The sequence below is a fragment of the Protopterus annectens genome, chromosome 13.part0, assembly GCF_019279795.1.
Source record: "Protopterus annectens isolate FY-2018-M chromosome 13.part0, PAN1.0, whole genome shotgun sequence".
In the NCBI taxonomy this organism is placed as follows: domain Eukaryota; kingdom Metazoa; phylum Chordata; order Ceratodontiformes; family Protopteridae; genus Protopterus; species Protopterus annectens.
In genome coordinates this window covers 334,539,580-334,565,792 of record NC_056747.1, presented here as the reverse complement: position 1 = coordinate 334,565,792, position 26,213 = coordinate 334,539,580, and the positions used below count along the sequence as shown (strand labels likewise).

Sequence of the window (26,213 nt, the reverse complement as noted above, 5' to 3'; positions counted from 1 at the left end):
TTCCCGAGATAATGCCCCCCACCCCATCTCGGAAGCATCTGTGGTCATTATGGCCTTGGGCTGTGGGGGGGGGGGTTGCCCAGAAGAATCTCCTTGGAGTGCATCCACCAGGTTAGGTCATTTTTTCATCGGCTGGATATGAAAACTAGGTGATTCATGGGTTGGGTTAGAATAAACCACTGGTTCGCAAGCAGCCACCGGTGAAGTCTCATGTAAAACCTTGCCATTGAAACTAACATGATCATTGCTGCCATGGATCCCAATGGCTGCAGAATTTGCTGAGCTGGTATTTTGTTTGAGCGAAGGAGAGGGTGAACCTGTGACTGTATTTTCTGCAACCTGTGGTGGGGAAACGATGGCACATAAGACAGAGTGTTGAGACAAGCTCCGATGAATTCCATATCCTGAGAAGGGATTAGTTGTGACTTCACAAGATAGACCTTGATGCTCAACTGTTGAGGTAGTTTCAGAATGAAGACCATGGTTCGTAGTAGTAGATGCCTTGTGGAAGTGGTGAGGAGTCAGCCGTCTAGGTAAGGAAACAATCAGAATCCGTGCAGCCTCAAATGTGCTGCGACTGCTGCCATGCATTTGGTGAACACCCTGAGGGCTGTGGAGAGACCAAAAGGCAGCACCCTGTGTTGGTAATGACTGGCTCCTAGTCAAAAGTGGAGAACCTTTCTTGAGTGTTTGCCCATCTTTATGTGGCAATACGCATCTTGAAAGTCGACAGAGCACATCCATTCGTTTTGCTCTAAGAAAGGAAGAACTGACTGAACTGTGACCATCCAGAATTTGGACTGCTGGGACAAATTTGTTCAGAATACTAAGATTCAAAATTTGTCTCCAGTCCTGTTTGCTTTGGCACTAAAAAGAATCTGGAGTAAAATAAATTCAGATCCTAATTGGTCTGGTGGGACTTCTTGGATGACTCGTTTTTTCTAGCAGCTTTTGTATTTCTAATGCTGACTGGTCCTCTCTGACTGGGTGGAATGTCAGGGAGTCTTGCTTGGGTTCTCGGGTAAAGACTGAAGGGGATTAAATAACTGCTGGAAATGATCCTTAGCACCCAGGAATCGGTGGTTATACCTCGCCAGGTTGTTGGATGCAAGGAAAATCTTCCCTTGACTGCCTCCAGAGGCAAGCAATCGGGCTCCCTTTCAGGAGCACTGGTAGGGTTGACCAGGGAAGAACTCCCTGGAACCCCGATTCTGCGGACCACCTCTGTCCCTGGGACTGTATCTTCCATTGTAACTCCCCCCCTCTGCCCCGAGGGGAGTTCGAACCATGTGTCCTGGAAAGGCTTCTGAGACTTCTTGAACCACATCTTACCACTCTTTTGATTCCTGGAGTAGAATCGTTGGGGAGTGGAAAAACGTACATACACAGCAGAGTCTTTCCATCCTTTTTACACCTGGACAGAGTTTCCTTTAGTTTGTGTGCAAACAAAGAGGATCTGTCAAAAGGACATTGACGGAAGAAGACTTGAATGGTTTCGCAAATTCACACAGGTGCACCCAAGTGTGTTGTTGAATAGCAACACCTGAATCTGCTGACATGGTCGCCCCTTCAGCTGCATGCACAATGAGCCTCATGGATGAATTTGAAGTAGACTCCAGGGTAGCCAACCAGGAGGCCACTTGATCTGGGACCCCCTCAGCGACTGCACCCACCAGGGTATATGACCGCTCCTTGACCAGATCCCTCTGAAGTCTAGTGAAGTGTGCCAAAACATTTAAGGACCTCATGGGGTAGGTCGATGATGCATGGATCAGCTTCACGAAACTGTCCATTGCCCTGGACTCTTGGTTAGGGGGATGTACAGTAGAACTTTCCTTGGCTAGTTCTTTCTTGGTGGCAGCCGCTACCACCATGGCATCAACTACTAAGCCCTTTGCCCAATGCAGATGGTCTTCAGGAGTGGAAAGTATCTTGTCAAGTCTCCGGGTAACAGGTTCTACAGAGTCAGGAACCTTCCTAGCCCGCTGAGCGATCAATTTAATTAGCTCATTAGCAGGCAGGGTCACCCAGGAGGTAGATGGGCAAGCACCAAAAGCCTGCATGTACATGGTTTCCTTAGAGGAAGGGTCTTTGGGCTTCCAATCACCCCTCTGTTTTAGCATCTCAAGAATCTCTCTGAAGGAGATGTCTTCCAGGGGTGACCATGGGGAACCCTCCCCCTCATCGAAATCCATGTCCTCTGTGACGGATTCCTCGGGAGAATCAAGGTGTTTCCTCTTACACAATCTCTTTCGAGGAGGCTCTTCAGTGGGAACATCTGAAGAAGGTACGCCTTTAGTAGGCAAGTTTTGCAACCTTGAGGCTTGCTGTCCAGGGGTTGAGGTTAGTGGTAGAACCGAAAAACCTGGGGTCACAGGGAGAGACTTCAATAACACAGCAGCGACCCAAGACGAGGCAGTGGCCAAAGCTCTTTCTATGGCTTGAAAGGCAGGACCACCTGAGGAGGGATGGGAGCCCGGAACCAAGACAGAAACTCGGAACCAGGGTCACACCCCGTCCTGAGAGACCCACCTGCCAAACCAGAACTGAGGATGGGTCCCCTGTTGGTGCAGCCCGAAGAGGCAAGGCCAGCTCCATAGAAAAACTCATTGCTAACTCTAACCCCTCAAGCCCGACAGCGAAGACATGGTCTGGGGGACCCAACGGTGCTGAAGGCACAGAAGGCATCAGAGCTGGACTCAAACACAAAAAGGTTGTCAACGCCGAAGCCATTGGAACCTGTGACGCTGGAGTTGAGAGCTCTAAAGCTTGTGAAGAGATCAGAGGAGGAGTATAGGAAGGGGTCATAGGGGAGAAACCCCCTGCACCAGACGGAAGAGGGGGCTGAGAAAATAAGGGAAGACCCCTGGCTGTCAGGATATGATCTACCAACCTTACAATATCAACTTCAGACAGATTTCTGGTAGAGCGGATGGATAACCCAAAAGGAGAGACGGATCTCTTCAGGAAAGGACTAGGGAGTTATCCAAGGAGGGGAAATAACTGGTCCTCTGTTGAGTGGAAATATCAGTCTTCGGCACCATCTACTGGGCAGTAGGAGATATCAGCGTGGGCACAGCAGTAGTGACAGTTGGTGCCAGTATCAAAACAGTGGTCAAGGTAGGAACAGTAGTAGTCAAAGGATGAATAAGTGTTGTGGTTGGTGTCGAAGGCACCGGTATAGTTATTGGTGCCGAAGGTTTAGACTGCTTCAAAAGATTTGGAACTTCAGCTTTTGGTCCTGAAGAGGAACCTGCAGATGCATGCTTATGCTTCTTAATAGTCGGTGCTGAAGGAGATGTCAGTGCTGAATGACAGGATTTTGAAGAGACTGGCTGGCCTTGGACAAGGCATCCTCGAATGGGGCTTTAAGGAGCCCTTTGAGAATAAGTTTATTTTTCCTCTCTGCTGGATTTGTGTTGCTGAAACCCTGGCAGATTGTACAGTCAACATTCAAGTGGAGCGCACCCAAACAATACAAGCAACAGTTATAGTTATCTGAGTTTGGTACTTTCCTGCCACACTCTGTAAACTGGTTGAAGCCCGTAGTGGAGCTTTTAGGTTTTTCTGCCACCGTCCTAAATAAAAAAGCAGGAGAGGCAGAGAGAAAGGAAAGGACAGAACCCAGTCACACCGCAAAGAAGAAATCTACCAGCTATGGTAAAAAGATTACCAATGGTAAAAAGGGGAGAGAGGGGGGAGGGAAGAAAAACTACCAACGATGGTAGTGGAAAATACCAATGGTAAGGAGGAAGAAACACACTCACACTGAGGGCAGACCAAAGATTTTTAAAACTATAGAATAAAAATTAGAGAACTACTTAAAAAAGAGTAAATAAAAAAAGTTTTTTACTTAGCTACAAGAAAGGAATCAGCTGACGCATCTTGTCGTAAGATTGGCAAACGAGATCTGGGGTAATGTAGAGAGGGGTACTGTGTGCAGACTAGCAGCTCGAGAGATTTCTGGATGATGCAAGCTATACATCGGCCGGATCAGATCAGAGGATTGGAACCGTACCCACAAGTCAAGAAAAGATGAACAATGACAACATCAAATATGTAGTTAGGCATGGTACCCACAGGTGGTACTTGTATGTTGATAATGGGAGGGTAAAAGGGAGAAGCATAAAAAAACCTCCAGTGAGCACTAGCCATTGAGCACACACATTTCACATAGGTTTGCCACTGCTACGATAGCGAGGGAGAAGCCAGGATGTGATTAAAAAGCAAACATTCAGTGTATATACCAAATGTAAACAAACACCTAACCCTGTGTGTATTTCAAATCTACAATGAGGTACAAGTACAAAAATGCAGGCAATGTGGTAGCTACATTACTGTATCATGTTGTCAAACAATTCCCAAAAATGAAATTTTGCTATTGTTATACACACACACTATAACTGTAATCAAGCTGCAATATCTCTGCTTGCCACACTTCTTTCAAGGGGACAAGTTATGCTAATCCAAGGTCTTGGGGTTAAAAAAATGACAGGAGTTAAATTAGAAGTGATAAAAATAGATGCACACTGTTTCAATGTGTAACATAACATACTTTAGTTCTGTATATATTCAAGGATAGAAGTCTTTAATCTCCTTACCTGATTTGCACTCAGCTCTTGTTTCATTCAGCTCTACACTGCCATCCACAAAGTGGCAAATTGAAAACAGTCTACAGCCCCTGTAGCAAGCATTAACAGTGGGTTCCTGTTGGCGGAAAGAGATACAATGTGTAAGTGTTGCTCATACAGATTATACAGCCCAGTCTTTGGAGAAGTTATATATGTGCATGTGTCTACTGCAAATGAAACATACTTACAGATTTAACATATACAAATGTGTATACATGCTTATATGCATGTACATAACTTTGTGTTTGATGACCGTGATGGACTGACTGGGCTGTGCAACACCCCTTTTCAGCAGAGGTCCACAGAGAAAAACTCCACAAAATTACACATTCTAAGCATAAAAAAACAATCTATCTGGTACAGAAAATATAACAGAATATAACATGACAAAATTAATGACTTATCAGTGTCACGATGATTGTTTTCAGGAGAAGAAGGAAAAATTATTTATAAAGCAGTAAAAAAAACTGTGTAAACAGAAGAAGGGATAATGGAGTGGAATATTAATGAGAATGGACAAGATTATAATTAGGAAAAGACAGGAAAGCAAGGAGACATTATTAAAAGGAAAATTGTTGATGCAGTTTGAAAACTTCGACACACACATCCAATAACTACTTCTGATGATGCGCAAAGGAAAAGCTAAGATAAAAATGCAGGGCAATGAAATAAAAATGAGACTAGCATTTTCCCATCTACCTATTAAAAATGGAGGAATTCAAGAAATAGGTAGTGGAACTTAATCAAGACTTAACAGAACGACTGAAGTGACGACTCACTCAGTCTCCTCTCTTAATCCTCTATCTTCCACCTCCATCCCATTAGCCCTTCAGCTCATTCCACCTTCACGTGGAGCTTCTGCTTTATATCTGCTTGAGTTTTGTGCAATATTTATATATAAAAGATTTAGGTATATGAGTTTAGAAGAGTATCCATTTGAGCTTAGTACTATCTGTATATACATCCTACCTTTATGTTTCATATTGTATGTATAGTTAATGTTTGCTACAGTATGTATTATTTGCTACTGTATGTATATTCAAATTTTCTTCATGTACTGCTGCTCATTTATTGCTCTGTGGAGCTTTTCTCCCTGGGCCTCCACTGAAAATGGACCCGTCTCCAGTAGGAATTTCCCAGTAAACAAATGTAAATAAATAAAAAATAAATACATTATAGAAATTTCTTCAGAAGGGTTAGCTAGAGAGTGAGCTAAAATGAAAACAGAGTTTAAAAATAGGGTAAAAATAAAATAAAAGAGGTATGGCCAAGAAATAATAGGATTTATTTAGAGGGGTTAACAAAGGTTAAAGCATTGAAAAATAAGAGGAATGTCAAAGAACAAGAAGAGAAGCAACCGCAGTGTGCTAAAGAGAAAATAACAGAGTATTTAGAAAATATTCTGAAGTTTAGAAAGATTGCTGTTAAGTAGCAAAAAAAAAAAACTTTCAAAGCACAAAAACCTTTAGCACAACTGCTTAGGCAAAAGAAAGTAGAAAGGGTTGTCCGCAAACGTAGGGAGCCTACAAAAGAAAAATAATCAGAGATCCTATAGTGGCATGAGAAACCATTCGGAAATTTTATGAGGAATGTGGACACGGAGAAAGACTGCAGATGGAAATATTTAACGAAGACTTAATTATGCTATGGTTAGAGGAAGGTGAAGCTCAACAATTAAATAGTTAAGACAGGAAAAGATGACAGAATTACAGTAATGTATAATTAATCGACACAGAAGTCTCCAGGAATGGATGGTATTCTTGTGGAAGTCTGGCACTTAGGAGGGAAGAAAATAGTAATGATCTACAACATTGTGTTTAACAGTATTTTAAAAGGAGGGGAAACACCAGCATCTTGGAAAAAAGCTGTGGTGGCTGTATAACCCAAAGAGGGTAAAGACCCATCAGACCCTACTTCATATAAACCTATTTTAAACTGTGATTATAATGTTTTCATATTTATATTAACTAAAAGAATTGCAAAGCTATTGCTGACATTGATAGACATGGATCAATATGGTTTTATGGAAGGAAGGCAAACATTTGACAACATTAACATAACGATGATCCAAAGGGAAACAGAATTTAAGACAATACCTCTGTTGTTCATGAGTTTTAATGCAGAGAAAGCATATGACAGAGTAAACTGGGATTTTAAGAATAAGGCAATGGAAGCATTTTCTTTCCTGATGCAATAATAAGGTTAATTAGGAGCATATATGAAGAAATGGAAACAAGAATTAAAGTGGGAGGGTTCCTTTCCAATAGGTTCTCTTTCAACAGAGGAACCAGGCAGGGGTGTGCTCTTTCCCCCTTTTTTGCTTTATATTTAGTCAAACTGAAAAAGAAAATAAGGGACTCAGAAAGTAGAGGATATAACTGGTATGGTAATCAAAAAAGGTTAGCTTTATTTGCAGATTATTTTGTACTTGATAAATCCATATAAGGCATTTTGGTGTCGCAAAGCATTTTGAGACAATTTCTAGTCTTTTCAGGATATATAAAATTAAGAAGATAAAACTCAGGCTATAGCCATAAATTATGTACCCACACACAAATGAGTTCAGCAATACTCATACTAACAATGACACGATAAGATGAAGTACCTATGAGTACGGACTAAAAAGGCTATCTGTTAACGCAAAGGATAAGTGGGAAGAGACTAAAAAGATAATACAAAAACTGAAAAACTGGAAGCTCTTTTTATGGCTATGGAGAGTGAAAAAGATCAGTGAAAAATGTTTTAGTTGCTTTAGTTTTACATATAGGTCACACTTTTTTATCAAACAGAGGAGAAGTTGTGGATAAGAATATAAAACTTGAAGGATCAGTGAAAAATGTTTTAGTTGCTTTAGTTTTACATATAGGTCACACTTTGTTTATCAAACAGAGGAGAAGTTGTGGATAAGAATAAATAAGGACCTGAAGGAGTTTATCTGTAAGGGGAAGAGTTAAGTGGGATAAGCTGATTCTCCCTACACAACAAGATGGTTTAGGATCACTTGCTTTGAAAGGATATTTTTACAGCTATACAGTTAAGGTTCATATACAAAAAAACAAGTAGAAGGTTATAAGCCAAAGTGGAAATGGATGATGATTAAGCAAGGAGGAGTTTAAGAACTAAGGAGACAACAGGATATTGGATGCAGATCTTTGAGGTGAGTAACAACCAGAATATTACATTCATAAAGCTGCAGAAAGTACTCCAAGAATGAAGCCAACACAGAAATGGAAAAAATAAATTTTGTCAAAGAGGATGACTGAAAGTAAGGATCCTGAGAATAGGCAAGAGAGGGCTGGAATTTACTGGAGAAAACTGGCAAAGGAAAAATGGTATTGAGATCAAATAACTGCAGAGGGAAAGGTAAAAGAGTGGGATAAGACCAAGAACAAAACTGGATTGCAGGTTAGAGACCGATATCAACCCTTGGTAGGGAAGGAAGAGTACAAGCAAAGAGAAAATGGCAGGGGTGTCCTAAGTGAAAGACCTGCTCTGGTAGAGTTTTTGGTTGAATCTTGAATGCAAGCTGCTTTGAAAAAACGGATAATATATAGGGCATATAAAATATTGTCTGGTGACTTAAAAATCAAGCAGAGGAGGTTAGAAGATTGGGAAGACACTGGAAAAGCTATTTACAAGGGAACAATAGGATGACATACGTTTGGCTCCCAAGTATGCAATCAGAAAGTGTAGGACTTTTGCTTGTTATTATTTGCATAGGTATTTTTATACCCCAAGCAGACTTCAAAGAATTATGCCTTAGGTAGATAGCAAATGCTGGAGGTCTAATGAGGAAATCATGAAATATACTGACTTCTTGCACAGTCTCTCCTTCTCCAATTAAACAAACCTATTGTCCTAACTCATGGGTACTTCTAAGACAGTTACTGCAAGTAAGGTGGAACAAGGGCCACTAAAGGCACTCAATCCTTCCTCCACGGCCAGACCTTTTAAAGCACTGCAAGGCCAGTGATAACTGACATGGGACAGTTCCAAGTTTTAAAGGAACTGGATGAGTTTGAATATTTTAATCTTAAACCTTACCATGCTTAAAGATATTTGACTTACTTGGAAAACAAAAGTGTACACCTTACTGTACAGTATAACTCTGACAGTACAGGAGGTGAGATGAGGAACACACAAGGAATATTAACTTTGCATTAAGAAAAGAAGATGCATTACTGTGGAAGAACTGTTCTTCAGTTAATTTATATCATTCACAATTGGGATCTTCTTTTTGACAGTTATATCAGATATATTAGGCGCCAATGCACACATGTACATGCATGTCCCATGTGGTGTGCTAATGCAACATTCTTAAAACAGGTAAAAGGCAGCAATAACATTCGCCCTAGTTCTGTGTATATGTTTTAGAGGTACACAGTGTAAAAGTTGGCAAAAAGACAACAATCAGTTTAATTTTTCCAAGTCTTTTGAGTTTCTAATATCATGACAGGAATGGACCTCATTCCCAAGTCAAAGTATGATTAAAATTTGTTAAATTAGTATTGTTTCAATCTTTGACATTAGCCAAAAGTGTTCTTCGCAGCACCCACAATATGCCCAGAATTGATTCCTCCTGCAGTTCATACACAGTTACATCTATCGGCAGCATATTTAATAAGGCTGTGCATTCTTTTTATGAGATATGTTGCTCCTACTACTATTGAGACTGTCTGGGTAAGACACTGTAGTCACTGGGTGTAGCAATATCAGTGATCAATGCTACTTTTGTCTCCTTTTCATAGACTACTATATCTGGTTTTCCTGCATCTATTTTTTTGACCTGCTGATAATGGGTGATCCCATGTGATATAAACTCCATCATTCTCTATAATGCTTTGTGGCTCATGTTTCTAATGCTTCTCAAGTACTTCAGTATTGTAATGTTTGTACAATCCCCAATGCAACAGTCTTGCCACATTATTATGCCTTTCAGTATACAGGTCCTCTGCCATGATGTATCACACCCAGCAACTGTTTCCAGTTCTGTTTTACAGAACATACAGTTGTCTGTTCCCCCCACATGTTCAATCAAATTTGTAAACCAGTGTGTACAAAGTCCAGTATCCTGGGCTGCTAATATTAACCTTTCATCTTTTGTTGTAAATTTGCCTCTTCTTAACTATTCCTGCATCCGATCCTGATTGGTAAGAGGTTGTTTCAGGAATTTTCTGCACTTGCAACTATATTTAAGTGTTTTCCAGATTTTTTTTCTCAATTTTTTATTTTTCAGATACATTTGTATGAATTCCATAGTATTTATACATAACATCTTAAATAACTATGCACACTATTTACATTAGCCTGACAACTATAACAGATCTTAATGCATACAGTTACTTTATAAGTATGTCCAATCCATTATCAGAGCGTCTGATCAATTATTGTATAGTGTCAATCAACGATAAGACTTTTCCCCAAGGGTTGTTGATAAATGGCTTTGGATATATTCTTAAGTTCTTTCATTTTAATTTCCAGTAATGCTGTGGTCTTCAGTAGGCTGTAGAAGTCTTTCAAAGTTGGCATTGTGTTTGTATTCTATCTTCTTGTTATACACTTCCTTGAAATTGCAAGTATAGTCCATACTAGATACATGTTTGACCTATTCAAATGAGGACCTTCATTCACATTTAATAATACAAGAGCTTTAGTTTAATAAAATGATTCATTAAATAAAGTTTGTAGAAAGTTAATACCATTCCAAAATGGCTTAAATTTTAACACACAGAAAATGTGGTTTCAATCTGCATTGTGTACTTGCCCACATCTCCAACATATTCCTTTTATGGAAGGACTAATTTTATTGATTCTATCTGGGTTAAGAATGCTCTGTGCAGCATTTCCAATTAAAAACTTTCCAGTATTGTGTAAAGGATGTATATTTTATCGATAAGATATTTGTTTTAATATCTTCAGTTAACTGTATTGAGTGTCCTTTTGTTATATATTTCCAATATGAGGTTTTGGGTGTTGTTTTATAGTTAATCAATATTTTGTAAAATTTTGAAATACTGTTTCCCATGTCAAAGTCATTATATATGATTTCATAAATGTATTTCGTAAATTTAGGTATCTCTTTAAATGAATAATTGTTAATTAATCTACTTAAATCTTGCAAATATGACAGAATACTCTGTAAAGTTAGCCAGTCCTGTTGTGGAATTTTGTATGTTGTTTTTATTACTTGCATATCTTAAAACTTAAAACTTTTAGTTCTTTGATACACTGGGGCCAACAAACAAATCCTGTTCCCAAGAATTAATAATTTCTCTATATATTTTATGTGGAAAGTTCTTTGTGACTATAAATGGTGTTAAAAGATCAAACCAGATTTTTAAATTTATATTTGCATTAATAATTTTCCTAAATGATTCAATGTAATAATTAATCATACAAGTTTTAGTGGGTTTAGTTATATTGCATACTAATACATAATATGTACCATGGCAAATTGTTTTTATCTGTTATTTAAACATTTTTTTGTAAATCAAATTAATTTATTGATATTACAGTTAGTAATTCTTTCCAATTTGCAGAGTTATTTGGACTTATCCAATCTGAGATTGTTTTAGATATTGATGCTTTTATATACATTTCTATATCAGGAAAGTTTAATCCTCCCTGTGTCCATGGTCTGATATGATATATTAAAGCTATTCTGTTTCTTTTGGGAAACCATAAACATTTTATTAGGCATGAATTTATTTCTTTAAGTTTTTTTTTACCTTTCTGGTAACAGTTGTATTGCAATGGCTACATACAGGATCTTGGGCAGTAAAACCATTTTTATTAACTGTAGTCTATCTTCAAATGTTAATATTATTTTGTTCCATTTTTCCACAGAGATTTCAATTGTATTGATGATATTATTGTAGTTTTTTTAGACTAATTCATTATTATCCTTGCATAACTCAATTCCTAGATATTTTAAGGTAGATTCTTATTTCCCTATGATGTGATCCCCCTTAGTCTGCAGTTCTTTTTTTATTTAAAAATAAAATTTTTTATTTTGATTTACTGAAATGGAGTCCTGAAGTCATGTGAAATTTGTCAAATATATCTAATTCTTCTAATGTCTCTTTTGTATTATTTAGTAACATGTAATCAGCAAATAGCATTACTTTAGAATTGTATTGTTCATAAACATCTCTTCCTTTGATTTTTATATTGTTACGAATTGAATCTGCCAATATTTCAATAGCCAGAGCAAATAGAATCGATGACATGGGGGCATCCCTGTTTAGTGCCTTTTGTTATATGCATAGATTCAGAGGTAAAAGGACCTAACTTGACATACGCTAAATTATTTGTATATATATATATATTCTTTAGGAGATGAACAAAGGAAGCAGGAAATTCAAATAGCATTAGGATTTTGAATAAATAGCCCCAGTTTAGAGAATCAAAGGGTTTCTCTATATCTAAGCCAATTATGAGTTGTTTATTTTCTTTATTAACATAATCTATAAGAGAACTTATCCTTTTAATATTGTCATGTGTGTGTCTGATATATAAATCCAGTTTGATCATTATTTATTGTTTTGGATAGTGGTATTTTCATTCTGTTAGTTAATATTGTCATAAATATCTTATAGTCATTATTTAATAATTATATAGGTCTATATGAGGTACAGATGTTTGGGGATTTGTTTTCCTTTATGATTGGTGTGATTAAGGAATATCTCCAAGAGGGTGATATTAAAGCTTGTGACTGAATTTCTAATAGAGTTTTATGGAACAGGGATAGTATCTTTGAAGGAAAAAGTTTATATATTTCCATAATTATACAATCTATACCTGGAGCTTTATTATTTTTATCCTCTTTCATTGTATCTGTAATTTCTTTGTAGGATATGGGTGCTTGCAGATGTAGTTTTAATTTTTCTGTTTTTTTTTTATATTAGAACATTTTCATCTAGGTTTGATAGATATGTATATGTTTTTTTGAAAATGTTCCATATAGTGATTTCTACAGGCATGAAGAATGTCACCTATATCCGAAACATTTTCCCTTTCTTTTCATGGAAGATATGTTTAACGTTATTAGCTTTTGACTGTATTTTGATTCTTGTGGATAAGTTATGTAGATATTTGGGAGAAGTGGCCAAGATATTAATTTTTAGTTTTTCTAAAGCTAAACTAGTTTTATGTGTTAGAATTTCATTGTATTTATTGTTTAATACTTTTACTTTCTTTTTCATCTCCAAATGACTTTGATTTTTTTCAGCTTTTACTGACAAAAGTTTGGATTGTAGATCTAATAATTCAGAATCCAATTCTCTGATTTTTTTTATACCAAGTTAGGGTTTTACCATATATGTAAGCTTTTAATGAGTCCCATATCATTATTTTATTTATCTCTGTAGTGTAATTGATATCTAAGAAGAACTGCAATTCGGATAATAACCAGGGTTTGAACTCTTCAATTTTAGTTATATATGCTGGAATTCTGGAGTTAAAAATTAATGGTTTGTACCCATTTTGAAGTTTTAGTATCAATGAATTGTGGTCTGAAAAGGGACATGGAGTGATTGAGAAATTAATGATTTTGGAGTGTAAGTCATGGGCAGCAAATATTTTATCTATTCTAGTTTGGGTACCAAATCTGTGATCTTGATGGGAAAACAGCAAAGATTTATCTTCTTTAAATTTGAAGGTATCTACAACATGAAATGATTCTACCCACTTGTTTAAAGCTTTTGATACAGCAGATGTAGACAGCAGTCTTTTATTTGTAGTTTCAGAAATATCAAATATATGGTTACAATCTCCTAATATTAAGATGCCTTTATAATTACTGGAAATGAAATCCCAAGTGTTTTTTAACAGTTCCTGTCCCAATGCTTGGGAACCAGTATAGATTGGCTAGGGTCCATATTCTATTATATTTAACTATTAATGCCATAAGGCCTTCTTTATCTTCATACTTATAAATGATTTATGGGTTAATCACATTTGTTTTCCATAAAATTGTTACCCCCTTTTGTCTTTGTCTTATAAGTGGATTGTGCCAATAGCATATATTTCTTAGGATTCCATTTGAAATTGTCATTTGTTTTTAAATGAGTTTCTTGAAGGAAGACAATGTGCGCTTTGTTCAATTTTAAATATTTCAGCAGATTTGATCTCTTGCTAGGATTGTTTAAGCCATTGGTATTTAAAGATAACAAAGTTAAATCCATCTTAGGTTATTTAGACTATGTATTTTTTGTTTTATTGTGACTAAACATTTTCCTCTGATAACTATAAAGTATATGTTTGAGCTTTTAAAGGAAATTATCAGTTTTATACTTTGAGTGTTTACCAATAAAGTAATGTTTTGGTCAGGCATACCAAAAATGTTTTTGTGAAATAAATTTAAATTAATAAATGTTAATAAAACTAAGATCCACACTAACCATGGAATGAAAATCATTCCTAATCTGATGGATAAACTTAAATCCATCAGATTATCACTCATACCTTGACAATCCAGAACATTTGAGGACCATAAATTGAATTATCATATGGATAATATTTGTAATAGAAGTAAGCAATATTTATATTATTTTGAACAGATATAGTACTATTGTAGATTAGACAGAATTGTAATACAATATAAATGTCTACTTATTGTATAAGCAATTAATATTTACATGAAATATAGATGACAAGCAATTCAATCACAGTAAAGTAGGATGTAGCGCATATAAAACCTCACTAAAAGATTATAGCATACAGTTATTTAACATACTCACCCTTACTGATGAAGTCTTTCAAAACTTATTACTTAATATAAATAGATGGTAGTAATATTTATACCCAATGTTTATAATGCAATGTATTTTACTGGACATATCAGAAGTTATATTTCATTGTTTGCCAACATTTAAGTAATCACTTTGTTGCTAACTTACTTAAAGCATCAAGTTTGTTTTATGTGAACATTGATGAAAGTGCATTTTAATTATCAGTGCATCCCTCTTCCCCCCATTTCCTACACATAAGGATTTTCATCTCTGTCATTTCTTATTATAAAATGAGTGAAACTATTGGTTAAAAACAACAAATTCACTTATTGTGATTAATGATTGTAAATTCCCTTTCCATATTCATAAATTGCCACTTATGGCATATACTGAAAGTTTATAGATTTAAATGGCAACATTCTATTTTGTATAATCAGCAAAGGTTAAACTGAGTGATTGTCAATTTAACAGTATTTGTTCAGAATGTGATTGTTACATTCTGTGCCATTCCTAGTTCAGGCTTCTATTGTTTCCCTTGAACAACTCTGTCAGTTTGATGTCATGTATAAAACATTAGTTACCTTGGTAACAGCTTAAGTATTATGTATGGTCAAGATGGGTTACAAAACCACAATTTAAGTTAAAGCAATTATATGACTTGTTATGCACATTTACTTATATGAGAAAATCATCATGCTTCCCTTGATGTTCAATATAGTGTATGTCATGTATGAGAAGTTAAAACAGTAGTGTTATTATACACAAGCCCATGTTATTAAACTGAGTGTCTATTGTCAATTTAATACTATTTGTTCAGAATATGATTGTTACATTCTGTTACATTTCAAGTTCAGGCTTCTACTGTTTCTCTTGAACAACTTTGTCAGTTTGATGTCATGTACAAACATTAGTTACCTTGCTAACCACTTAAGTATTATATATGGTCAAGATGGGTTATAAAAACTGCAATTCAAGTTAAAGGAATTGCATGACTTGTTATGCATATTTACTTATATAAGAAAATCATCGTGCTTCCCCTTGAGGTTCAATGTAGTGTATGTCATTTATGACAAGTTAAGACAGTAGTGTTATTATACACAAGCCCATGTTATTAAATCTTGTCTTTAATAACTAAATTCAGCAGACTGCTTCATCTTATATGACTATATAATTTTATGTCTAAATTTACTAAAATCATACATTACATAACTATTGTGTTTTTTTGCTGTTGCTTAGTTATTTGAGAGACCACAAGCTGTAATGTTTATTCTTATTATTAGCTCCTTCCAAGCATGTTTATACAGTCCATAGACTTTAAATTATGAGACTCTTCTAGTTTCTTATTTGTTATAAGTATATTTCTATCCTTATACACACATATCAGTACTTCAAGCATGGGCAACAATACCCATCCAGTTCTGCCAGAATACAATTCACTAGTTCTTGTGGTGCGTTTCCAGGCTGTTCTTAAAATATCCAAACCAATATTTGTCCTGTTCCATTTTACCAGCCTGTTCCATGCAGTGGCCACTCTGACAGTGAACCACTAAACACACCTTCCATTCCCACAGATATTTCCACAAAGGAAATCTGATGACATTCTAGCACTTCCTGGCAATCCCAAACACCCCTAGAATCAGCTATCCCCATATGAACAACACGTTCGAGCAAGCTCACCTCCCAGACCACTGCAAAGGGTTCTGCACAAGACCGAGTGATCTTAGTCTTTCCCAATAACTCATACTTCCATTCTTATGCAAGTACTTAATGTGTTTGGACCAAAATATATTTTAAATATAAAATTGCGATTTTTTTTTTTTTTTTTTTTTAATCAAGAATCAACTTAATGAGCTAGACGAAGTGTTGGGAGACCATCAATATGTGTACATGTGGTTTAAAACAGCCCTTTTAATATATGTATGTATATATATATATATATATATATATATATATATATATATATATATATAAATATATATTATTTTTTTTATACCAAAAACATTGCCAAGAATCATCTCTGAGGCTCCTCAGAGACATTAAGCATTATCATCACTCTGTCTCCGTTATCATAGCAACCCGGGAGTGTCTGTTTCTGTTAGTGTGTCTGTGTACTGCATACCAGAGGCTCGCGATGCACCTGAAGCAAAGCTTCACCTCACTGCAACTTCAAGCCTAAATTCCCTCCCTTTCAGCAAGGCAGCAGCCAGGAAAAAAACAGAGAGCAAACAGATAAAAAAAAAAAAAACCTCCCAACAAGCAGCCACAACAAGAGATAACACTTTCTTCCAGCCTTCCCACCTCTCACTCAGCAGATGTATAAACAAAATATTCTCTGCCAAAATATCCCAGATAATTGTTTTATCCACCCCCTTCCCCTGGATCCAGGCTAAAACACCAAATGTCTCATCCTAATACACAAGCATCCATAAACCTCGATCACAAGCCGCAAACCACAGCTTCCCGGAGACGAAAATGGCAACATACTACAGCTGCCAGACGCAGCTGCATCCACACACACCATGTCAGGCGTAATCAAATAGCACTCGAAGCTATGACACCTGCCATAATTGATATTAACTATGTTAGACAGAATAATCATGACATTTGTACTAGCTGCCAGACACAGCTGCATCCACGCACACCATATCAGAATTGATCAAACAGCATTCGTAGCTGTGATAACCTGCCATAACTGATATTAACTATATTTAGACAGAATAATGATGACATTTGTACTAAGAGCTTGCTACTATTATTCAACCAGGATATACATGACATTTCTAGATAATACTTTAACTGAAGAAGACATAAGTCTCCATGACAGCATATTTTTTTCAAAACACTCTACTGTTACAGCTATTATGTATGATGTTAATTTGTTACATTTGAGTTTGAACTCTGATGAATGGTACCTTGTTGAATTAGTTAATTAATTACTTAAATTATAAGTAAAAACAATGAAAAATGAACAAGATAAGTATTAATTGAGTTCAAGTAGGGGAATAGTAACTTCTATGCTTATATTATATGTTGCTTTGTTTGGCTTATATATAATGTAAATAGTAACCCATCTTTACTTACCTTTGTTTGTGAAGAATTACTGGACTCTTTGAACATTCTGAATAAATCATTACTGTTTCTCAGTTGTTTAAGAAACCCTCCTCTTTTTTTAAATAAAAACAGATGACAAGTAACCATATCAGTTGATACTTTAAGAGATGTATTTGTAAGAGTTATTTTTTGGGACAGCTATCTTGGAATCATTTTTTTGTTTCTTCTTTCTAGCATCAGTCCAAGGATTTGTTTATTTTATTCTTTTAAGAGTAGGGGCCATCCATTCCATTTCTTCTGGGACATACACTATGTTGTTGTTTTTGACGAATACAGTAGCTTTTTCTAAGTCACTAAAGGTTCTCATCTCATTGGCAAAAAGTATTTTTATCTTGGCTGGAAAGGCCACCTGTGCTTTAATGTTGTTTTGTTTCAACAGTTTTATTATTGGCCAGACTTTTTTCCTTTGTTCTAGTATTCTGGAAGAATAATCATTGTCAAACCTTATCGGGCTTTGATTGTATTTTAAGGGTGATTTTTTCCAATAAGATTTTAATATTACTACTTGTCCAGAAATGAAAGAAATGTTATAACTATGGATCTAGATGGAGTATTTGTTGAGTTAGAAGCAGGTTTCCTCAATGCTCTATGCGCCCTTTCAATTCCAAATGAAAGTCCCTCTATCAAGTCTAAAAATTCATGAATCCAGGTTCTTAAGAATGAAATAATGTCTTCTCCTTCATGTTTTCAGGCAGACCAAAGATCCTTATGTTGTTTCTCATTTCCCTGTTTTCTAAGTCATCTATTTTATTAAGCAGCCATGTATTCTGTTTAAGCAGAAATTCTTTTTTGAATTCTTCCTCTTTGAGTCTCCCTTCAATGTCATTTAGAGAAGTCTCTGTATTTGTTATTTTTGTATGGTGTTGCTGTAACAGTTCCTAAAGAGTATCAGTCTGTTTTTGAGAATTTAATTTTGAGGTTTTCTAAGTCATTTTTAGTCATCCATTTTCAAAGATGGTTCCTGTAAGGCAGATGTCATCAATTGCAATTCTTTTTTCAAAGCAACATTTGGATGAGAATTCGAGTTGTTCATATTCAGTGGCTCGATATATATCCAAGTTACTTGACAGGAAAATGTTTGTATATCTCCACCAACATTGATATTTATGTAGTTTATCTATAGATTTCTGACGTTTTAAACTTGAAAATAATAAAACTTTCCTATATTATATTATGTTATAATACAGTATATTATACTAGTTTATGGAGCTCTCAAAATTCACTGCTCTCAGTTAGCCATCTAGGCTCCGCCCCTTTCCACACTTTTGACATCTTATCTAATCCTTCTTTTTATATTCTTTTTTTTTTTTTTTTTTGCACTTTCAATTGCTTCCCAATGTTTGTGTACTTCTGATTTGGTTTCCATTCCCACTCAACACTGATATGCTTCTGCTAAACTAAGCAGGGAACTCATCTGAAATGTCTTATCTTCATATTTCAAAACATTCACTATGTTTTGATCTGGTGAGGTCAACAGGCATGTATGCAGTCCTATGACTGCAGATCTATACATGTAAATCAGTTTCTAGGAGCCCTGTACCTCCTTAAGAATGAAGAACATATAATCTTGGTATACACTGATTTTTACATATTTGATAAGCATGAAGCATTTTTCTTGTTTTCCTGTCCAAATAATCTAATATTTTTTGGGACAAATCGCCCCAAAACTCTTAAGTTAGCACAGGAAGAGCAAATTTGCTTATAGCGTGGACTTCAGTCCAAGATATCAAGCTTGTTTTCAGTTTTAATTTTAGTTATGAGATCTTGTCCATGTGTGCTGAGACTATTCTATTCTAGTGTTATATACTTCAAGAAATCAAAAAGGGGAAATGAACAACAGGAAAGAAAAATAGTATAGTATGCAAAAAGAAAAACTTTAAGCTGGCAAAAAAAAAAAAATAAATAACAGAATAAGGTAGTTGATGAAAAGCAAATAAGGGACTCAGAAATTCAATGATATAATCGGTATAAGTTGGCTTTATTTACAGACTATATTATTTTGTACCTGATAAGACCAGAGAAGGACATTTCAGTGTTGTGTAACATTCTGAGACAGTTTCACATCTTTTGAGGATACAAAATTAATGAAGATAAAACAAAAGCAATAGCTGTAAACTATGTACCCACACTAAATTAGTTTGGCAATAACCATGCTTATGGTGAAATGATACAACAAAGTACTTAGGAATATGGATTAAAAAGTATTTTGTTATGGCAGCTAAGGATATGTGGGGAAGAGACTAAACAAAAGACAATACAAAAACTGAGAAACTGGAAGCTCTGTTTTATGTTGTTGTTGGTCTTTCGGCTTTTCCCGGTCCGCTTATGACCGGCAGTAGATTTTTACGAAATTCCGAGGTGCCAGCTCGACACCTAACCTTCAACAAAGACACGCCCATTTACGCACGCATGTCTTTCCAAAGCTACCCAACGGCAGGGAGGACATGCAGACTCCACACAGAAGGCACTCCCAAGCCAAGCCGAAAATCGAACGGGAGAACCTCTTGCTGTGAGGTAACAATGCTACTGCCGTACCGCCGCGGCTTGCAGAAGCTCTGTTTTATGTATTTTTGGATATTAACAGACAAGCAGTGAAAATGTTTTCAGTCTCTTTAGTTTTATAAATTGGTCTGGCGTATTTTTATCCACCAGAGGAGCCTTTGTGAACAGCAATCAATAAAAAGTTGAAGGATTTTATCTGGGAGGCAAAGAGGGCACGAGTCAAGTGGGATAAGATGATCCTTCCAAAAGAACAAGGTGGTTTGGGATTACCAGATTTGAATGGGTATTTCAGAACTACAAAGTTAAGGCTCCTATACATAATGCAAACAAAGCTGTAATTCAAACTGGAAAGGGATGAAAATGAAACAGGAGAAAAGCTCAAAAATAAGAGAGACTGGGATTTTGGATGCACATCCTTAAGAAGAATAGCAATAGCAATGCAGAACATTATATTCATAAAGTAGCAGGAAGTATTATAATTACTAAGCCAGCAAAGGAATGGTGAAAGGAGATTCTGCCGATAGGGATGACTGCAATTAGGGGTACACAGAACCAGCAAGAGGGTGCTGGACTTTACTGGAGAAAACTGGCAAAGGAACCAAGGTATTGGGAAAAATAATTACAGAAGGAAAGTAACAGAATGAGAATAGGTCAATAATTAATTTGGACTGGAGACTTCCCTCCCTATCAAGGACTAATCTCAAAGTATAGGCAAAGAGAAAGGAATAGGGGGAACCAAGTGAAAGACCAGCACTGGTAGAGTTTTTAGTTAAATCTAGAACAGAACTGCTGTTAAAAAGGGATAATTAGTAAGGCATATAAAATATTGCATGACAACTATAGGAATCAATCAGAGGAGGTTTGAAACAATTGGGAAGAGAGACTGGATAAGCAATTCGCAAAGAAACAATGGGAGGATATATGAATGGTTCTCAAATATGCAACAAAGTCTAGAGGATTTAGGATCTTTGCTAAGAAGGGTTTGCATTAATGCACATCCACATACAGCATTGCCGGCCCCAGTGGTGAAGCAGTTAGCTTTGTCGCATCACAGCAAGACGTTCTCCAGTTCGATTATCGGCTGGAGTGCCTTCTGTGTGGAGTCTGCATGTCATCCCTGCAGTAGAGTGAGTTTAAAAAAAAAGACATACAGGTAGGTGCATGTGTGTGCCTTCTGTGAAGGGTGAGTACCGGGGCTGGTAACTTGACATGGTAAAATCACCACTGCCAATCAATCTGCAGACCACTGATCCACTGTGGCAACCCCTAACCGGGAAAAGCCAAAACAGAACAAAATACCATTATGAATACCAGTCTTCTCTACATTCAACTTTTAAGTCTTACAAATACTTTCTGTAGTTGATACTTAAAAGGTGTGAGATGTCCGCAATCCTAAATGCTCCGATCCAAAGTCAAAGGTATCCCTCTTCCTCCTCTGGAGGTCACTGTAGTGATGCCTACATTGTTTACCAGTGCAGAGGACACCAGTGGTACTGGTTAGAGGCCAAGCTAAACTATCCCAAGCTTCTGACTTATACTGGGAGCTAGAATAGTCCCTCTGCAACAAACACGCACTGTGGTTCTTCACTAGGAGTCCAATAAAATTCTTGAACTCCTGGACATCCCATCTCTGTGCCCTGAATCTGATACCTTCCCCACAAACGCCTGCCATGTCTGTCACAGATCTACAGCAACGCAGAATGATGCTTTCCCACCAATTCCAGTCATCTCTTTTACTGGGGACACATGCACACTTTTTAAAAGTGTTGCATTCTGCTTACCATTGTGCAAACACAGTACTTAGCAGTGTACACTCTCGAACACAGTGTTTCTGAGATGGTAAGCAGTGCACAACAGTGGCAGGTAAAGCAAATACAAGGTTATTGGATGTACAGTCAGTTCTGCACATGTGTTAGACAAATGTGAAGGTCATGGCAGTCCAGATAGCAGAAACAGACTTACAAAAATACAGTACAACAGTCATACAACATTTGAGAATAAATGTGATAATACATACATAAATGAATATACAACTGACACAACAGTAGTGCCTCAGCCTTCATACATATAAGTAATATCAGCTACACCATGTCAGGTATTGCAAGTGAGAGAGACTACAATGGAAAGTGGAACAGTAGTAAAAGTGCATGGAATAAGCTGTGTTCCAACCCAGGAACATGTGTATGGCAGTCCTACAGTTATACCTATTGCTACAAGAAGGTTGAGAAAACACTTCTCTATGTTGCAGTTCACTACTAAAACCTGCAATGTCACAACAGTAAAACAAGGGTTGCACACCCTGTACTAGAACCCAGGACCATCTGCACTCCAGCCCTACACTTGCACCTGCTGTCACTGAACTAGTTACATGACACTCCCCATTTTACTAATCATTAAGGTCTCACCATTTACAGCCGTGCAAAATTGCTTAGTGGGTCTGTGAGATGCCTAATGGTACTATCTGAATGCATCTGGTTTCTGTCTGGGTCCTGTCTGGCCAGTTGTCCAGTTTATGCTAAACGGCACATCTCGCAAACAGTGCACCCCCCCAAAAAAAGAAAAAAATATATAAAAAGGGAGCGGCACCTGAAATATGGAAAAGCAATTGAGGACATTATGACACCAGTAATCAAGAAGTCTAATTCATCACCACTGACACTGAACAGGGACGTTCACTTGGAACAAAAATGGATACACCTAGATGCAGCTCTCTGCATCAAGCGCAGTTTCCTTTAAGAGCATACAGGGAACACACACAGCCCGGAGTCTGGGTTTCTCTCTCTGTCTCTCCCCAGGTCCCCAGTAAGGCTCCCCGCTGGCACAAATGTAGATTTAAGTCCTCAACCAAATATCCAAGCCAAGTATTCCACTACTCTCTCTGTGAAACCATTGCTTCGTGTCCCTGCTCCAAGCAGCTGACACACACACTCTGAGATTTGATTTACAAAGCCAGCTACTCCAAGGCTCTTAAAGGGTATCCAACTATACACAGTGAAATTAATATTAATACAAACGTTACTGTGACCAATGCAGTAGGGCTTTCAGGAGTGGCCGCAGAGTCACCAAACAGATATGAGTATTCTCAAAGGTTAAAAATATTCTCTAAAGGACCAGCCATAATGAAATGTTTAAATATATTTTACAATAAATAATAAAAACATGAAAATACTAAATATCTATTTACAATAAACACCAGAGTTTCAATCACAGGAAATATTAAAAATAACACAGGTGGACAGGTTCACACAGTTACAGAAAAACAATACTTAACTAAACTAATCTCATTATATTTTCCTGACTGATCTGAAGAATTATTATCCCTGGTCATTTACTAGAGCATGGCAAGATGATGTAAGTATGTGATCCTTCTATGTCAGGTTCCAAAAACAGACTGCCATGAGACTTCAGTCTCAACTAGTATTAAAACATTATTTGTGTCCTAGATTGCAGAATGACATCACATACATCTGGCCATCTGGTTTCTGCTTCCCATGCAACCCCCCCCCCACTGCTAGAAGCTGGAAGGATGTAACACCTATGTGTCAATAATAAACACTCAGAGAACCTTGCTAAGATCTGCTGCAGCCCCTGCAAGTCATAAAACCATAAAACACTTCCACTTTTCCTACGGGAGCTAATAAATCATACTTCTTAAAGACACTGCATCTCTGACTTCATTCAAAACTGTGAGATAACATCTTTACAGCCTAGGCCCAGTAATTCTCTTCCAGTATCCTCTGTTAAAACATATGCATTTAAATAGTTACAATAATACATGTATATTGTAACTATTTAAATAGTTACAATAATACATGTATATTTCTTTTTCTTTCCAGCAGGGCACACTGTTGATACATTTTTAACACAAGCAACTTTGCAAATATATTTTCAACACAAGCATCTGTACAACTCAGTTTGCTATACAAATGATATACAATTCTTTACAAAATTCCAGCTAGCTGTACTGGCATAGGTTACAAATCCACTGCCCTACTTTTCCCGGTACAGCTGGCAATACCTCATATCATCACAAACACGCACTAGAAAATGTTAGTACACAGGAGATATTTCTACACAGGACTGGATTTGAACTCTCATTCCAATACACCTTCAAAACAGAAGATGGGTGCATTATTCCCTCTTTGACACAAAAACTCAACTCAATATGCACACAACCAACTGCAACATTGATATCAAACCATACAAGTATTATTTCTACATGTACTATTTTTGGCTGTAGTGCACCTAGTGATCACACAACATGTCATGATTATTACTTGCAAATATACAGCTCTGTCTTACATTTCTGTGTTTATTGGCCATTCTTCATTTATCTGGGCAGTACTCTTGAGACATGCAGTCCATATGCCATTCTATATCATTGGCCTTAAGATGTGTAGGGATATTAAGTGGAAATAATATCATATGCAGTTGCCAACAAATGAAGGGCAGGTTGGATGTTAAGGAACAAAACATGTGACTTGTGTGCTGCTTATTTACATTTCCAACCTTACATCTAACATTTTGTAGATCTAACCTGACACACCCAGTGGAAGTAAGGCAGCCTGCAATGCTGATACTTTTTACTTTTCCCAACAACTAATCAGTCACACTTGCAATCCATTAAAAACAAACACTGAAGGAATGCTGCACAGTGTTTTTACATCTCCTACATGGATCCAACTTTATGGGATTCAGCAATTCAAATGAGTTCACACCTCATCTGCATATTCACTGTGCCAACAGCCTTGAGTCTACACCACGCCTCATCTGCATATTCACTGTGCCAACAGCCTTGAATCTACACCATAAAGGCAACCTTGTGGCTAGGCAAACTGATGGTGGGGATACTTGTTTATGTTGGAAAGACTGTGCATAATGCTACTTCTCCAGGATATAATTGTACAGAGAAGTTCAGATGGTATTCCTTCCATTTGGTCAGCTACATACTGCATATGCTGGAATGTATTTAATATCTGAAGCATAGGCTTTTATACTTTTATCTCTATGCATCAGTTAGAAGTCTACTGATGGCATTTGCATATTTGATAAGCCATTTCAGAGGTATACATGACTGCCAATACATAAAAATGGAATGTGTGAAAAATATGTGCACATGTTTCAGGGACAGTTCTTTTGATAGAACTTTTAGCATTTTAAAGAGGGTTTGTTAGCAAATTCTGTCATTTTCCTGTTCTGAGGCACAGGTGAGTTACTCTTATGGCACAAACAAGGATATGTTGCTCTGTTAGTGTGATACAAAAATATGCCACTCATTCCTATTATATAATACACTCCAGGTTCAAGACTTACTTGGAAATGCAGCAGCTGACATGGTTTTGTCTGTGTAGACTACTTTCTGTGGCTGTATTCCAAATGTTTTGGAATATGCAGGACAAACCAGCACAGAGTCTGCATGGATACTTTACAGCTTACTGAACAGCTGAATCGTGTTGGATTGGTTAATTAGCATGCAGTTCAGCTGCTTATACTGTAATTAGCAAGCCACGATGTGTACCTGTTTGTGTGTGTGTGTGTGTGTGTGGGGGGGGGGTGTCACTACATGGTGTACTGAATCTAAAACTTCCTGTGGCCGTATGAGCACTGCCCGTGACACACACACTGTGAAAAAATGACCATGTAGACTTTATTAAATCCCCCTGAAAATCTAAACCACATTTACTAGAAACAGTGAATATAGCAACAGAGATAAAACAATTTGAAATTGGATCTTTAGAATAGGATAGGTGCCAAGTACATAGAAATAAAATGGGAATTGTGGGAACAATACATGCAGAATAATGCTTTGGAGGAGGAATGAGGTTTAAGGGCAGGCAGGAATTGAATGAGACTTGTAATGTTTGACTCACAGTAACTTGACAGATTATATGTGACGAATAAAGTTTGCAAATGAAAATATGTCAACATGGTTTGTTTTCATTTATATACATTTATGACTGCCTATTTCATAACTGAGAATGTATTAAAGAGGTTTTGCTTCAGAAAAAAAAGATCCAACTGCTTGTACCTGTAGACAGCTGGTCTCCAATGAAATGTACTCAAGAATGAACCTTTGTAAATTTCACTCAGAAAAGAATGCACAGCTGCCCTCAGCTGCAGACATCCCGATTCCATTGAACAATTGCCAGTGATAAACAAGCCAATATCTTTGCAGTTGTAAGAAGCTTAGTATTTTCATGGCATTCACCATTTTGTCTTATTTTTACAGTCTACATGC

General features: G+C 36.9%; 1 protein-coding gene across 1 annotated transcript in view; it reads right to left on the bottom strand.

The window, feature by feature from the left end:
* Positions 1–26,213, bottom strand: part of TMEM59L (transmembrane protein 59 like) — a 537,787-nt gene that overhangs the window by 412,540 nt on the left and 99,034 nt on the right. The window contains exon 2 of the mRNA XM_044053954.1: positions 4,602–4,707. Within this exon, the coding sequence (XP_043909889.1) occupies positions 4,602–4,707 (106 nt within the window). The remainder of the gene's footprint in view (positions 1–4,601; positions 4,708–26,213) is intronic.